Source organism: Aquarana catesbeiana, linkage group LG04 (genome assembly GCF_042186555.1).
Source record: "Aquarana catesbeiana isolate 2022-GZ linkage group LG04, ASM4218655v1, whole genome shotgun sequence".
Lineage (NCBI taxonomy): Eukaryota > Metazoa > Chordata > Amphibia > Anura > Ranidae > Aquarana > Aquarana catesbeiana.
In genome coordinates, this window is record NC_133327.1 from 588,947,962 (window position 1) to 588,965,151 (window position 17,190).

Here is a 17,190-nt window from a genome sequence, read left to right on the forward strand (position 1 = left end):
ATTCTCTGATTGAACAAGGAGGAGAGGCAGGGCAGTGAAGTCACACTCTTCACCCCATCGAATCAGAGAATGTTTTGCAAAGCATTCTCTGAATGGGGCGCATGCTGAGCAGTCAACCTCCTGTATTTAGAATGCATCAGGCTGGCCACTCAGCACGGGACCCAGAAGAAAGTGGAGATCACTGAAGTAGCGGTACCTACTTCAGTGATTTCTAGCCTATAAGGGCATCGGCCAGGTAGGGTATAAACATAGTTGCATTGCCCAAGCTTCAATGGAATTATGTAAAAATATATCATGCTGGAATTCATCTTTAATATCTTTTTAATCTAAAAGTGTTATTATTAACATTGAGTTGGGCTTAAAGTAACAACATCAAGGCTGCCAAAGTCAAAGCTATGTACCTAAGTCGTACCTATTCAGTCAAAGGAATACATAAAACAAGGTCTTTCCAATATAGCATACACAGAAGGAATGTATTGTATAGGCAATTGCCAAGTTAAAAAAAATACTGAAGACAATTGAAATGAGAGACCTAATCATACATTGCTCAAGAAATAGCTGCAAAATAATATATCAAAGACCATATAATTATAATCAGTTGATAAAATATGAAACCTTAAATCAAAACTGAAGTGTGCAATCTCAAATATAGGAATATTTGGTGAGTAGTATTCTTAGACATAACAGATCACAAAAGAGTATATGGCCAGAGTACACTGTACCTAAACATACAAGAGCCACTGTTTAAAATCAAGTAGACACTGTGCTAATGGACCAAAGACTGTGCCTGCACATACCCCAAATGTTCAGAATTTTTCATGGGCAGTCTCTGTGGTCATAGATCAGTTTCTTATACAAGAGCGTTTTATTAATCTTCACTTTCCATTGTTGTAAGATCGGCATCCCAGCTCAAAACTACACAATCACCTTCTTGGAGTACTATTCTTTATGTTTAATGTTATTTTTTTTTGTTTATTTTGAATACAGAGAACCCGAATATGCATTGATGTATATGCCAATGCTGTGTGGTCATTAAGCAGATGCATACATTTTAGATTTTTAGATACTGGACATTTTTCAGTAATGTGCTCTCAATTCAATGCTTATAATTCATAACAAAAAAAAATCCTAAAAATGTATTTAATCAAACTAACACTAATTAAATAATTTATTAAATACCTTAAAAAAAACATAAGCCTATTAGCAAACTAATCAAATGACCCATTGTTACCTAATATATAAGTTTACTATTTAATATTTTACATTTACACTGTGACTGTCTGATATACAAATCTACCAAAAAAGATCCTATCACCATACATAAAAACACAATCACCAAATGACCCCCCCCCCCCCCCAAAAAAAAAAATGCCAGCTGCTGAAAGAGCAATGAGCCAGGCTGTATGCATCCGTAGACACACACAGCGTGGCATGCCAAGGCCCCCCCCCCCCCTCGCTTCTCACAGGATTTGACTTACAACAGAGCTCATGTGAATGCAGGAAGAGAGAATCAGCACTGCTGTACCAAGATTAGTGTGTGCTGTAAATTGCCTCCAGAATTGCCTATGTTTCTTCTAGCTGGAGGCCTCCATTTTGTTGAAGCTCAGAGCAGTCACTTTCTTATTGAAAATGTTTCCCCTCTCCTTGGTCTCAAAAACTATATATCACTTTCTGCATTTCTAGGCTTGATTGTGTGACTTGGCTCAGCAGGTTGACAGAAACTTTACACTGCTGACTTTCAAAGGCTGCCAAAGAGGAAGAAAGGGAAAATTTCAATTTATTCTGCCATCTCTTCTGCTTTTCATTTCCCCCTCTCTAATCTGTATTCCCCCTGCACAGTCTGTCATTCCTGTTGCTTTCTTCCCCTTCAGCAACAAGAAATCTTAAAGCTGTCAGCTGATTAGCCTCTAGAGGCTCTGATTTTAGGCACAGTGCCGAGAATAGAGAGCAACTGAGGTTGTGCAAAGCAGGGTGAGATGGTGTATTACTGGATTTTTATTTTTTATATTTTACAGAGATTTACTTGCAAAAGGGGTCAGCCTGAAGTGATCTACCAGGACTTCATTTTTTTTACTAAAGTTCCTTTAAGCATCTTCTGTTCTGATGACAGTTAGTAATCAGAAAATTGGTTACATTTCCATTCACTTCAAATCTGCTAATTTATATCAAAACTTTTATGAACTTTGAATACAAATTGCATTAAAGTAAAACAGGGTGAATTTTGGCCCTTAACCCTGGACAAGCTATTTTCACTCCAATGGCATGGGAAGCCAGGCACAGCTGTAGGGGGCCTTTGGCGATGTAGAAAAAAAAAACACTTCTAGGCTGAAGCACTAATTTGTTTATTCAAATGGCTGTCTTTACCTTAGGTCCTTGTATTTGCCTGCTGGCACTGCCATAAAACTGTGGTGCAAATGGCCAATTTTTATCTTCTCAAACCTAAGGACTAGCCGATCAATTTTTTTTAACCCTCATCATGACTAGTGCTGCCATTATTAGGCCTGTTAATGCTGCCACCAAACTGTGGTGACACTAACCAATTTTACCCATCCATGCTTCTGAGGGCTGTAGCTGCAGTTTCTTTAGAGAAATTGTCTGCCTGTGCCTTGTGCCTTCACATTTGCCTGTCCACTGCTGTCAAACTTTGGTGCCGCTGGTCAGCTTTAATCCACCAATGCATCTGTAATTTAGAAGGACACCTCCTGTTGCGTGCATCTTTGCATTTAGGCTTGTTGGCCCATAGTTTTTTTATTATTGGACATATGGTGATAGTGAGGTGTGCAGAATTTGGCGTGCACACTGTTTAAAAAAAAAAAAAAACTTTTCAAACTATGCCGTGGGTTGCTGTGAAAAAAAGCCAGCATACATTTGGGCAGCAAGCGACTACAAAAGAAAATCTCTATCACTATACAAAAAAATGCACAATCACCAAATTACCTTCTCTCCCCTACAAAAATTGTAATGCACAAAGTGCAGAATAAGTTCTCCAAGTGGACAGTCAGCAGCAAGAGACTCCAAACATAAAAAAAACATGTCTTGTCCATAAGGCATTGCATGGATGTGGCCCAGAGTACCTGAAGGAAAAATTCAAGAGTAAGTATGTGCCTTGAGATCAGCAAACTTGGCCATATTGAAGATTCCAAAATTCAAAAAGGAAATATGCGGAGGGAGAACGAGTGAAGTACAAGGAGCGAAATTTTGGAACTCCTTGCCTCTGAAATTGAGACTTGAGAATTACTTTCTGAAATTCCGAAAGAAATTGAAAACTGTACTTTTTGTACAAGCTTTTGGAGTCATTTATTTTAATGGGGTGTGATGGACAGACCCCCAGGCTTTTATTCTGTATGTTGTCATGCTGGTATGTTGATTCTCCTAAGGTCTTTATCATGGTTATGCAATAGAGTTTGTCAGCTTACCTGTCTCCATGTGTTCATCTCCAAAGACCAGCTGTCTCTCACCTGATTGTTTTTATTAACTCTCCTCTAGCGTGGCTCCACCCCAGCTCCTATCAGAGAACTCTATATTAACCTCCATACTGCAGGTTAGCCCTGCTGATCAACCTTTGTGTATTTGGCTTCCTGTTCCTGCCTGCTGTGTGCTCTACTTTCATTTCTGTTACAGAGCTTGGCGTGTCCTATACTATTCCTGTCTGCTCGTGACCCTGACCTTTGGCATGTCCCCGACTATCCTTGTTTGCCTGTGACTCTGAACCTTGGCGTGTACCCTGTTGTCCTTGTCTGCTTGTGGCCCTGACCTTGGCTTATTCCTTTACTATCCCTATCCTTCTGTTGCCTACTGTGGGTGTGAGCTGGGGGACCCTGGGGGTCGCGACCTGGAGCCAGTTGCAGCCCAGTCCATCCTCACCACTAGAGGCTCTGGTGAACACCTGCTGGCTCTTAGACTCCGCACCCCAGAGAATCCTACGCTCTAACCCGGTGGGATCCACTGCCTTGCGGTGCACTCCTGATCCCAAAGGTGTGCATCTGTCACCTAGCCTCAAGGTGACCTGACAGTCTTTTAATGTCAATGTATTTTGTTTTGCACATCGAGGCCTTCGGGTAAAACTGTGTAGGTTATGCATTTTAATAAATAAATATAAAAAAATAAATAAATATCACCATACAAAAAAATACACACTCACCAAATTACCCCCACCAATGGCCAAACTCCAGCTTTTAATAATAATAGTGATAAGGAATTATTTCCATTTTTATGATTGCATGTATAATTGTTATTAATACCAAATATATTAAACATGCCTGTTCTTTAAAATCGTATCACAACTAAAATCATTTTATTTATACAATGTAACATATTATGAAGAACAGGTAGAAGTTCTCTTCCAGGATCCGTTAGGTTACAACAGCTGTTAACCTTTAATAAGAGCATAGTTTGTGCTTGTAAACAGTAAACTGCAGGACTAGGAAGTACATTGCTACAGCTTTTGCTTTAAATCCAAGTCACGCATATCAGATAACTGCTCCTCTGCATTTGTTCACCCTGTCCCTCCCAATTAGTGTTCTAGTAACCATATAAAGATGAGCAAACGGTACATTCATTAGCCTTCTGAGCAATTGTCATTGTCCTATACCCTCTCTGGGGCAATCAGTCTCATAAAATCCTAGCAGAACGGCTGGCATGAGAAGAAAAATCCCCAAACATTAAAGGCAGCCCATGTTGATAAACCGCAGAAATTAATGACAAGACATTTAAAGAATTTATTGAGATGATTTTGCCGTGTGTATTTCATACATGACTGATTATGTTGTGAGTGATCAGATGGTTGAAATCAATACAATAATGCAAAGAGCAGTCTAAGGACATGCTATGAAGCAAATTTATCTCATTCAGTGGCTGGCAAGGAAAAATGGTAAATAATTTAGAAGCTAGGCAGAGGTAGTGTTTTCTGTTCGCGGACTAATGACGAGTTCTGGGAAGCCCGTGCGTTCATCCATCTCCCGAGTGAATTGAAGGTCACTGAGTTCCCCAATCACTATCTCAGCAGTGGTGAAGACCTCCAAATCTCCTATTGCATGGCCACCGATGGTCCTTCCATCTTTATCAGACAGGGAGATGTGCAAGTGAGCATGCTCATTTAGTGTTCCAACCAAAGAAACAATTTCAAATTTTTGATTTAGAGATATTATCTGAAAAACAAATCAGGGAAAAACATATTTATAAATGAACAACACATGCATCCCCAGCATAGTTTCAGAAAAAAAATAGGATGCAATTTCAGCTAAATTCACCTCAAATTGACTCCAGTTCATTTAGATAAAAGTGTGAGAAAAAATTCTCATCTTAGAATGATAAGTGAAACTAAGTATTTTTCCTTAGGTAAAATTTTGGAGAAATGCATTGGCAACCAGCAACTGTTATGTGAGAAGTGCTGTAGCCTATAGCAATGAATCAGAAAATCAGAGTTGGACTCACCGATAACTATATTTCCAGTAGTCTTCCAGGACAGCCAATGAGACCTAGGGCTCCTCCCGCCAGAACAGAAAACACGTTACTGTCCTGCAAGACTACTGGAAATAGAGTTATCAGTAAGTCCAACTCCTGTGTTCCCCAATCACTTTCCAGGAAAGCCTATGAGACAATAGGCAAGGCCTTACACAGTCTAGGAGGGACCTGGAGGACCTTTCCACAAAATTCTTGATCCTGAACTGATAATAGGACCCAACAGTAATGCTTTACAAAGGTGAAGAACCTTGACCAAGTTGCTGCTCTGCAAATCTGTCCTAGTGTGGCACCAGTTCTCTATACCCAAGAGGTAGACAAGACCCAAGTTGAGTGCGCATTCACAAACAGTGGAGGCGTCTGCATGATCCAGTATGCTTCACATATGGCCTGTCTGATCCATCTGGCCATAGAGAATTTGGAGGCCCGGACACCTTTATGTGCACCAGAAAGGAGGACAAAAAGGGCTTTCTGACTTTCTGAAATGCATAATAACTTCAAAGTAAGCCAAAAGACATCCCAGGACATCAAGTAAATTGAAACTCCTTTCTTTTTTTTTTCCAGAATGGGAATTGCAAAATGTCGGCTATACAATATCTTGATATCTTTGGAAAGAACAAGATACCTTGGGTAGAAACCCAGGGTAAGTCTTTACAACAAATTAAAAAAAAATAGAGAGAAAGGGTTCTCTAATAGAAAGTGCTTGCAATTTACTGATTTTTTGGACAGATGGGATGGCAACCACAAAAACCACATAGCCGCGTCATTTATTCACACAGCTCTGTGTGTGAATGAACTACAAGCCCCAACATCCTTTGATGTTGACCACTTGTAGTTCTCGATGAACTACCACGGTGCTGTGGAGCGCCATGGTAGTTCATTGATTTCTTCCTGTCAGAGTTTCTGCCTGTCCATACGGGATGTAGGGATACACAGATATACTGACAGATCTGAAGGAGATGTGCATGATCTACTGATCACTGGTGCAATGCTTTACAGGCTCCAAAAGCAAAGAAAATAATAGCTTCAAAAAAATGTGCATTTATTATTTTTTTCTAAAAGGTGAACTTACCCTTTAAGGTGAGAAGCTTTACAAAGGTGTTTTCCAAAGAGGCCAGTAGTAGGTAGGGCAGAGTATAGGAGTCAGCAGTTTGTAGGACAGATAAGTGAACGGTGTCAGTAGAGCAGTGGATGGTGTCAGTTAGTAGGACTGCGGACGGTGTCAGTTAGTAGGACTGTGGATGATGACAGTTATGCCCCGTACACACGGTCGGACTTTGTTCGGACATTCCGACAACAAAATCCTAGGATTTTTTCCGACGGATGTTGGCTCAAACTTGTCTTGCATACACACGGTCACACAAAGTTGTCGGAAAATCCGATCGTTCTAAACGCGGTGACGTAAAACACGTACGTAGGGACTATAAATGGGGCAGTGGCCAATAGCTTTCATCTCTTTATTTATTCTGAGCATGCGTGGCACTTTGTCCGTCGGATTTGTGTACACACGATCGGAATTTCCGACAACGGATTTTGTTGTCGGAAAATTTTATCTCCTGCTCTCCAACTTTGTGTGTCGGAAAATCCGATGGAAAATGTCCGATGGCGCCCACACATAGTCGGAATTTCCGACAACACGTTCCGATCGGACATTTTCCATCGGAAAATCCGACCGTGTGTACGGGGCATAAGGCTGTGGATGGTGACAGTTAGTAGGGCTGTGGATGGTGACAGTTAGTAGGGCTGTGGATGGTGACAGTTAGTAGGGCTGTGGATAGTGCCAGTAAGGCTGTGGATGGTGACAGTTAGTAGGGCTGTGGATGGTGACAGTGAGTAGGGCAGAGGATGAGGTTAGTTAGTAGAGCAACACACATGACATGTGTGTACAGGGGCTCACAGGAAAGCAGAATTTTTCCTCACGTGCAGAGAAGGGACTGCCGATGACACATGACTCTTCTTTCTCCTGGCTGCTGGTACCCACTCTGTCAGCCCTGCTACTAAGACTAAAGCAGTGGTGTCACTAGGGTTGGTGTCACCTGGTGCGGTAAAAATGGTGTCACCCCCCACCCCCCTATTTTTGGGCCAGAGGTCAATAAGGCCTAGAGGATAGCAGGTTAGGCACTTCCATGAGCACTTGGAGCCCCCCGTTGCCTGCTCGATAAGATGGCTCTGACTGGGCTTCCTAATGTACTGGAAGCAGACGATCCACAGCTACCACCTGCCAGCAAAGAGTGGATTTTGTGGATGGGTAAAAAGGAAAAAGAGGTACAGATGTACAGACACAGACAATGAGACTAGGGATTCCACTACCAGTTCCACAGGTAACATGGTACTCCGGTCAGGAGGGAACACTAAGGCCCCTTTCACACTGGGGCGTCGGCAGTAAAGCATTGCTATTTTTAGCAGCGCTTTACCGTCATTTTTGCAGGGGTTTTTGGCTGCTAGCGAGGTGGTTTTAACCCCCGTTAGTTGCCAAAAAAGGGTTAAAACGACCTGGGCAGGAGAGGTGAAGGAGTGGTGTATACACCGCTCCTTCACCGCTCCAAAGATGCTGCTTGCAGGAGTTTTTTAACGTCCTGTAAGCTCACCGCTCCAGGGTGAAAGCCCTCAGGCTTTCACCCTGGAGAGACAGGAGGGGCTCTTTACAGGCGCTATGCAGGCACTATTTTTAGCGCTATAGTGCCTGTAAAGCGCCTCAGTGTGAAAGGGGTGTAAAACTGAGGTGAGGATATGGAGGACCACCTTTTAACTTCCTAGGGAGGAGCTCTAAATTTCATGGGCTGTCCTGGAAGATGGTTGGAGAAAATATTTATTTAGTGAGTTCAGTTAGTGACTTTAATGCTTGCAATGTCAACAGAAGCATGTCAGCTGCTGTGTGTACTCAGTAGCCTTGTTTTAGAGCCATTAGGATACTGTATATAGACACAACCAGATCGGTGAATCTACCCAAGTTCAGTATGAGGGGGTTCATCAAATCCTGTTTAAAATTCACAATACCTATAAATAGCAGTAAATCTCACTGGCATCTATATGAGGCAAATCTTTGATACTAAATTCTCCCCATTTCCAGGTTAATAGGAAAGCTGTTATCAAAAAAGGACATGGAGAGCTGGGAACTACCATGGGATGGGGGATATTTAACAAAGCAAACATTTAAAAAAAATACCACACAGCAGGGAAAGGCTATAAATAATGAGACAACATGGAAAAACCATTAATTGTTTAAATTGCATGCTTAGGAAATGCTTTTAATCTGTGTGTGCTGTTATGGAACAGTGCGATTTTCACAGACAGCATCAGCGACATCATATTTTAGCATTGCATATTTTGGATGTGTAATTGATTTTTTTATTTTTAAGTTGAGGTTTGTTTAACCACTTTCTGATCGCCAGCAGTACCCGTAAGACACGGTGCACATGCGCACTGGCGCATGGTGGATTGCATCCGGTGAATTGCAGTGCTCGGTATCAAGTTGCTATGAGCTTGGTATCAAACAGCTGTGATTGCTATGATCCATTTATGACATCAATGTTTACTATTGTCTGTGATCTGTGATTAGGTACCAGTGATCACAAGAGCCAATCATATAAGCTGCTGATAGTCACCATTACTAATAAAAAAAATAAAATTAAAATAAATAAAGCTATCTAGTTTGTAGATGCTATAACCTTTGCACAAACCAATCAATATATGCTTATTGGGATTGTGTTACCCAAAATATGTAGCAGAATACATATTGGCCTAAATTTATGAACGAATTTGGATTTTTCTAGTTATTTATTGGATATGTCTTATAAAAAAAAGTAAAAAATTATTGTTTTTATTTTTTTTTTCAAAATTGTCGATATTTTTTTGTTTATAGCGCAAAAAATAAAAGATGCAGAGGTGATCAAATACCACCAAAAGAAAGCTCTATTTGTGGGGAAAAAATTACAACAATTTCATTTGGGTACAGTGTCGCACAGCCACGCAATTGTCAGTCAAAGTAATGCAATGGCGTTTTGCAAAAAATGGCCTGGTAATGAAAGGGGGGTAAATCTTCCGGAGGTCAAGTGGTTAAGTACCACTAGAGGAAAGCCCTATTTGTGTGAAAAAAATGATATAAATTTTATCTGGGTACAGTGTTGCATGACTGAGCAATTGCCAGTTAAAGTAGCACAGTGCTGAATAGCAAAAAATGCCCTGGTCATGAAGGGGGTAAAACCTTCCAGAGGTCAAGTGGTTAGTGGTAGCTAGTTTTAAATTAAGCAGTAATAAGCCTAAATTGAACAGTGTAAGTAACAGTCAAAAGAGATCTTAAAATTATAGGAAACATTACTATAAAAAAAAAAAAAGCTAAAGCCCTCAACTTTGTACAAAGTTTGTGAGATTTTACTTTTGCAGTACCACCCTATATTCTCTTAAAAAGTTTAATAAAATGCCAAAACAGAGTGCACAAAAACACTTCAAATCCTTCAGGTTCTGCAGAACCTGCTGTTATTTTAGGCCTTCCTGATGTTTTTTTTGTTTTTTTTTTATAAAGGGGATTGCCTAAACCTAATGGCAGCCGTATGCAGTAACATGCTGCAAACAAAGGGCAGCTTTGCCTGTGTCAACAGTAAGTGTGCACCCTGTAATAATATTAATAATCATAATAAAAAACACCCTAGCAACAGAAAATAAAATAAAAAATAAAAAAATATGAAACACTAAACCCCAACCCAATTTTTTTAAACTTTCTGGATTGTAAACACAGGTGGTATACAAAATATACACCCTAACACTTTGCAAAACACAGTAATTTAAAATAGTTGTAAACCCTGGGGAAAAAAAACAAAAAAGAAAACCCTGCACGGGCTCTAATGACATCATCGGCTGCATGCACTCTGAATATCCCCTAAACTGTGCAAGTTTAGAAGATATTCACAGTACCTACAGTATGCCTTATTATAGGCTTACCTGTAGGTACAAGTAAAACATAAGACTTTACTCCCACTTTAATACAATGTAGCACAGTATAGCACGGTATCAGCTGACTATCTCTGCAAAGACCATCAGCTCTTCCTTAACTACTCCAACACACAATGCCTGCTGGGAACCCACCCTTTTCATAGTGAGGGGGCTGGCACATAACAAGGGCCTCATTATGTGCCCTTCTAAGACAAGCTGAAAGGCCAGACATTAAAATTATAATTTTTGCAGAAAACAAAAGCAGCTTCAATCTGTGTTTTGCTCCTGCAGAAAGCAGAGGCTCAATCTTCAGCAAGAACTTAAAAAAAGTCTTGCGTAAAAAATAATAATACGCAAGAAAGAAATCTCTCTAGCTCTACCCCCCCAATTCTCCAGAATCATGAATGCTGGGCACAGTGAGCTTGGGGCCACTATCTTTCAGTGGGGTTAGTTTAGTGTGAGAAATTTGTTTAGGGGGTTGGATTAAGTTAGCGCTAGACTCAGGCATTCAAAGGGCTCAGAGGAAACTTGTACTAAGAAAAAATGTTTCTATTGCCAATCCATCCTTGCCAGGAGGTCCCTGACTTCAGTACTTAGAAATACTGACCACAAACAACCATGCAAATCGAGAAAGTCAAAGCTTCCAATCTGCCAGTAACATAACAAATTCTATTGTATCATCAAAACAATCTGGAACTAGCATAAATGGTCACCAAAAGCAGTCTTGGTATTTCCTCACACAGATTTCTTGTAAGGAGCTAAGGTTATATGTTAGGTTTATGGTGGTATTTGTCATTTATGTGTTCAATGAGTAGAAAAAAAAGCCTATTCTCTGCTAGGAGTTTACTTGCTTTCTATGTAAAAGCAGTGGTCTCTCTGCAGAGGTCTGATACACCCTATACTGAGTCAGAGCTATAGCAGTCACATACCTGTATAAGGAGCCTGAGATGATGAGGGTGGCTTCTTGCATAATTCCTGTCTGAGCACTCCTAGAAGTTGAGAGGAGATCTGCAAGGGCAATGGAAGGGCACATATGCCAGTGTGCAGACAATAAAGCCTGGATATTGTGAGTGCTGTTATCAGATAAGTAGGGGTACAGCTGGTGCTATACAAAGTTGCGTTATGAGTAATGGACTGTGATATTAAACTTATACTCTCCACGTCCAGGAAACTTAATATTGAATGTGAAAAACCAAATTGAATGAATCCCACAACAGCAAAGCCCCCAAAGCAAATAAGATTATTTGCCTGGTAAACTGTCTATCCAAAGCGTAGCTCATAGTATTTATTGCTTTGGATGAGTGGAGTGGAGTCCAGTAACAGCCGAGCAAGAAGGCACTGAATTGTATGCAGGATCAGAGTCAAGAATAAGCAGAGGTTAGCAGCGTGCAGGCAGCAAGATACTAAGTCAATAAACAGAATCTTGGTCAGAAGTCCAGGCCGAAGTCAGTAATGGAGATGAGCAGAAATCACAGACAGTCAAGGATCATTTCAAAAGCAGGTCAGGTGGAAGCTGGGTCAATAACAAGGTCAGCATAAGTTTCAAGATCAAAAGTCACAGCGCGTATGTGTGCGCAAAGTCGCACATCTAGTTAGGTTTCTATATGAGTAAACATGTGCATGTTTATGCCCATGCACAATAATAGGATTTTTATAACAGCTTATCTGTAAACTCCTTTTCTTGGAGTAACCAGAAAGAGGGGAGGGACCTCTGTGTCCCATGAAGTACTCCAAGAAAAGGATTTTACAGGTAAGCTGTTATAAAAATCCTATTTTCTTTATCGTACATCACGGGACATAGAGCCACAGTAATTACTGTATGGGATGTCCCAGAGCAATGCTATCTGAGGGGAGGGAGACACAAACAAAAGTAGGGTGCAATAAGACCTGAGGACCTATACTGCTGCCTGCAGCACACTGCGCCCAAAGGCGATATCCTCATGTCTTCTTATATCCACCTGATAGAATCTGGTGAATGTATAGACTGAAGCCCAAGTTGCAGCCTTGCAGATTTGAGCCATGGAGGCTTGGTGACGCACTGCCCACGAAGCACTAACGGCCCTGGTGGAGTGCGCTTTGATTTGAAAAGGTGGAACTTTCCTATTCAAATCATAAGCTTGAATAATTACTTGCCAAATTCATTTAGCAATAGTAGATTTCGACTCTGCCTGTCCTTTTCTAGGACCTTCAGGCAACACAAACAAAACATCAGTTTTCCGAATCTTAGCAGTCGCCTTCAAATAGATTTTGACTGCTCTCACTACATCCAGAGAATGTAGTGACTTTTCTTCCGTAGAACAGGGTTCTAGAAAAAATGACGGTAGAACAATATCCTGGTTTACATGAAAACCTGAAACCACCTTTGGCAGAAAGCCAGGATGAGGACGCAACACTACTCTATCCTTGTAAATGATTAAATATGGCTCTTTACAAGAAAGGGCAGCCAATTCTGATACCCTTCTTGCATAAGATATGGCCACCAGAAAAACTAGCTTCCTTGTCAACAGGAGCAAGGGAATATGTCGTATCGGCTCAAAAGGCTGTTTCTGTAACGCCGACAGAACTAAATTCAAGTCCCAAGGGTTCAGGGGTGCTCTAACAGTGGATTAAGCCACGTTACCCCCTGTATAAAGCTTCGGACCAAAGAATGCAAAGCAAGTGGTCATTGAAACAAAATCGATATGATGGTATTCAAGGCCAGCTTCAACTCTAACGCCATTTGCAGAAAGGCAAGGATTCTACCTATAACATAGTTTCTATGCCACCCCTGGATTCACACTAGGAAACATATGCCTTCCAGACTCTATAATAAATGACTCTGGAAGCTGGCTTCCTTGCATTAATCAAAGTAGATATCACTGAGCCTGAAAGCCCATGACTCTTCAGAATGTGGGTTTCAATAGCCAAACCGTTAAATTTAGCGTTTGTAAGGTAGGATGGAATATTGGTCCCTGCGATAGCAGGTCTGGACGTGGTGGTAGGGTCCATGGGGCCCCTACCGCCATCTTTACTATTTATGCATACCAAGATCTTCTGGGCCACGCTGGGGACACAAGAACTACCGACTTCCTTTCCTACTTGATCCTGCGAAGAAGTCGAGGTAGCAGCAGAATAGGAGGAAATGCATAAATCAGTGAAAACTGATCCCACGGGGTCACCAACACATCTGTTCCGCATGCGAGTGGATCCCTTGTTCTTGACACAAAGTTGTCGACTTTGTTGTTGACGGGACGCAAACAGATCTACGTCCGAGATCCCCCATCTTTGGCATATAGCCAGGAAGATGTCGGGGTGAAGGGACCATTCCCCCGGGAACAACTGCTGGAGACTTAAGTAGTCCACCTGCCAGTTCTCTACCCCTGGAATGAAGATTGCTGATATGCACAACACATGCTTTTCTGCCCAGGTTAGGATATGGTTTACCCTGGGCTGCATGACTTCTGGTGCCCCCTTGGTGATTGATATAAGCCACTGCTGTGGCATTGTCAGATTGAATCCTGACAACCTGAATGTCCAGGCCTTTAGGGCTAGGTGCGCTGCCCGAATCTCTAGAATGTTGATGGGCAAGGTCCTTTTGGTTCTGGACCATTTCCCTTGGACAGACACTTCTTCCAGGACTGCTCCCCAACCCGAAAGGCTGGCATTTGTTGTTACCACCTTCCAGGTAACTGGTAAGAAGGATTTCCCCTTCTGCAGATTCTCGGATATCCTCCACCAACTGAGGCTCTGGCACACTTTTGGCGACAAACGCATTGGAAAATCTAGTGCTTGGACCTTCTTGTTCCAGGCAGACAGGATACTGTTTTACAGCAGTCATGAATGAAACTGAGCATAAGGAACCTCTTTGAAAGAAGCCATCATCTTCCCCAACAACCTCATACAAAGGCGAACAGAAGGACCCTTCTTCACCCTGACCACCAGAACCAGCTCCTTTATGGCGCTGATCTTTGCCTGGGGTAAAAACACCCTCTTCTGGGCTGTATCTATAACCAGACCCAAGTACTCTAATCTTCTTACTGGCTTTAAAAAGAGATTTCTCTAGGTTGAGGACCCAACCTAGGTATTCCAGATAGTTGACTGTGGTGTCCATACTTTGGTCTAAGCGGGCTACCAACTGGTCTATCAAGAGCAGGTCGTCTAGGTATGCTATCATTTTTATACCTTGAATCCTTAATCTGGCCAGAGGAAGGGCCAGAAGTTTTGTAAAAACCCGAAGTGCAGTAGCTAGACCGAAAGGCAAGGCTACAAACTGAAAGTGAAGTTTTTCTACTTTGAAACGCAGATATTTTTGATGAGCGGGAAAAATAGGTATATGCAGGTATGCATCCTTGATGTTGATTGATGCTAGAAGCTCTCCTCCTTGTAGGATGGAGACTACTGATCGGATTGATTCCATGCGAAAAGAGCAGATCTTCAGGAACCGGTTTAGATCTTTGAGATCTAGAATGGGTCTGACATCTCCATTTGTTTTGGCACCGTGAAAAGGTTTGAATAAAACCCCAACCCCTGCACTTCCATGGGGACCACCATGATCACTTTTTGCTACAAAAGTCGGTCTAACGCTTGAAAGAGAGACTTCTTTTTCTCTGGATCATTGGGAACATTTAACCTGAGGAAACGAGGAGACGGGAATTCTCTGAACTCTAGTTTGTAACCTAGAGCTATTGTGGAGACCACCCATCTGTCTCAAAATTCCTCCTGCCAGACCCTTGAGAACTGCAAAAGTCTTCACCCCACTCGAACGAGGGGGGGCGCCCCTTCACAAAGAGGCTTTAGCGTTCTGTCTTGCAGGTTTCCTCCCCCAGGACTTCTTTTGTCCCCGGGGTTGACCCTGTCTGGAGGCTGATGCCCCTGGCACTGGAGAAAGAGCCCATTTAAATGAGTGATGTTTACTCCTTTTCTTAACTGGCAAAAGGGTACTTTTCCCATTTGATATATTTTGGATATATTTATCCAAATCATCCCCAAACAGCTTTTCACCGCGAAAAGGAAAACCAGCCAGGAGCTTTTTGCAATAGCGCTTCAGCTGACCAACTTTTCAACCATAAGATTCTACGCATATGCACCAACCCATGCGTAAGGTGAGCGGTTTGAATAATAGAATCTATGATTGTGTCAATTGCAAAACACAAAGCCGCTGGCAGCTCGGCTAAAATATTGGGCCTGCTGTTCAGGGAAAACCTTGAGCACCTGTTACAAATGGTCTCTCAAGGATTGACCCCAATTGCCACCACTGCACGTTGAGCCACTGAACCTGCCAAGGAGAAAATGTTTTTTAACAGGAATTACAATTTTTTATCAGTTGGATCCCTAAGCATTGTGCATTGTCAACCTTATAAGTCAAGCTTTTATTCACAGAGGATATAGCAGCGTCAATTGCTGGTATACTCCACATCTTAGTAAATTTTTCCTCTATAGGATAAAGTGTTGAAAACTTTTTAGGGGGGGGAAAATGCTTATCTGGGTGATCCCACTCAGAATACATAAGCTTTTCCAGCAACGAATGGACAGGAAAAGCACGAAAAGAGAAGGTTTTAGTGAACCCAAACAAGAAGTGGGCTTTTCAACCGACTCAGTTAAGGGTAGCTTAAATTTGGAGGGGACCATTTCAGTAAGAGAACGCACCAGCAATTTCTCAGATTGTGAAGCTGAAGAATGTTCTTCCCCACTTGATCCCACGGAAGAGGAGTCATCAGTCTCTTCACAGTCCCCTGAGGGGGATTCATCTTCCCTCTCCCACTGTTCCTCTGTTTGAGGATCCTGGGTGGTAGAAGGGGACCTAATGCGTTTTCTTCCACTATGTGAAGATGCGATTAAAGCTGCTAATCTTTCCTCCAATCCAAACATGGCTGAGGAAAAAACCTCCTCAGTAATATAGACAGTATGGAGAAAGAGGAGCTAGTTAAGAAGCTAGTCCTGAGGGTCTCTGCCACATCCCAAAACCTAATATGAAGAGAAAAAGATGCCCCAAAAGGGATAATATGGGCAGAAAAAGAACACAGGATCAAAGTATGGTGAATACAAAAATAGATAAAAAGTATATAAATTTTATTCAGTATACAAAAATAGCACAAAAATGACAAATGACATTCCTAAAAACATTGGATAGCAAATGAAGAACAGGAGTATTGCACAAATGGTTCGAATAAGGCGTGCTGTTGTGTTTAATAAACGCACGTTCCTCTGCAATGATAGTGACAAGATACACAGCAATATTGAAGATAGATGAGATCCCACATCCAAAAGTCCACTAAGTTGAATTGTCAAGTTGGAGTAACCCAGGTGAGATTAACTTTTTACTGCCCACTTGGGTGTAAAATGGGTGGGACATGCCTCAGATCATAACTTGGAGAGACAGGTGAGCTGGACCCAGAGAGAATGGAGCGGTAAGTCAGAGCTCACAGGAACCGCCAATAAGATAAGGAGGGTGCGAATCTCTAAATAGGCCTCTCATGTTCCTGCAGGAATGGTATTCAATTGGGCTGTGTAGCGGGTAATATAGACAGGGGCTGAAGTGTCGGAAGCATTTGCAACCCCTGACGACCCTGATGGCTCACTCTGACCAGCCTCCCTGGGCCTTTCTGGGGGGGGTGGTGTTGCAGAGGGAGGATCCTTAGAGCCTGAGGGCGACCCCTTTGTGCCCTTGTTTTTTTAGGTATTTGTACCTCCCCCCGGTCATAGTGCCAAGCACAAATGCAGAGGTACTACCAAAATGCACCCACTGCTGAAGAAATAGTCCAGCAACTGCCGCTGCTATATATGTTCAGCCTGATGCTAAGTAAATGTGCCCTGGGAATGCCT

The 17,190-nt window shown here is 42.0% G+C and overlaps 1 protein-coding gene across 1 annotated transcript in view; it reads right to left on the minus strand.

Moving 5' to 3' along the window:
* Positions 1-4,698: 4,698 nt before the first annotated feature.
* LOC141140706 (bifunctional protein GlmU-like) overlaps positions 4,699-17,190 on the minus strand; it is a 138,584-nt gene continuing 126,092 nt past the window's right edge. The window contains exon 4 of the mRNA XM_073628144.1: positions 4,699-5,147. Within this exon, the coding sequence (XP_073484245.1) occupies positions 4,887-5,147 (261 nt within the window). The 3' untranslated portion in view covers positions 4,699-4,886. The remainder of the gene's footprint in view (positions 5,148-17,190) is intronic.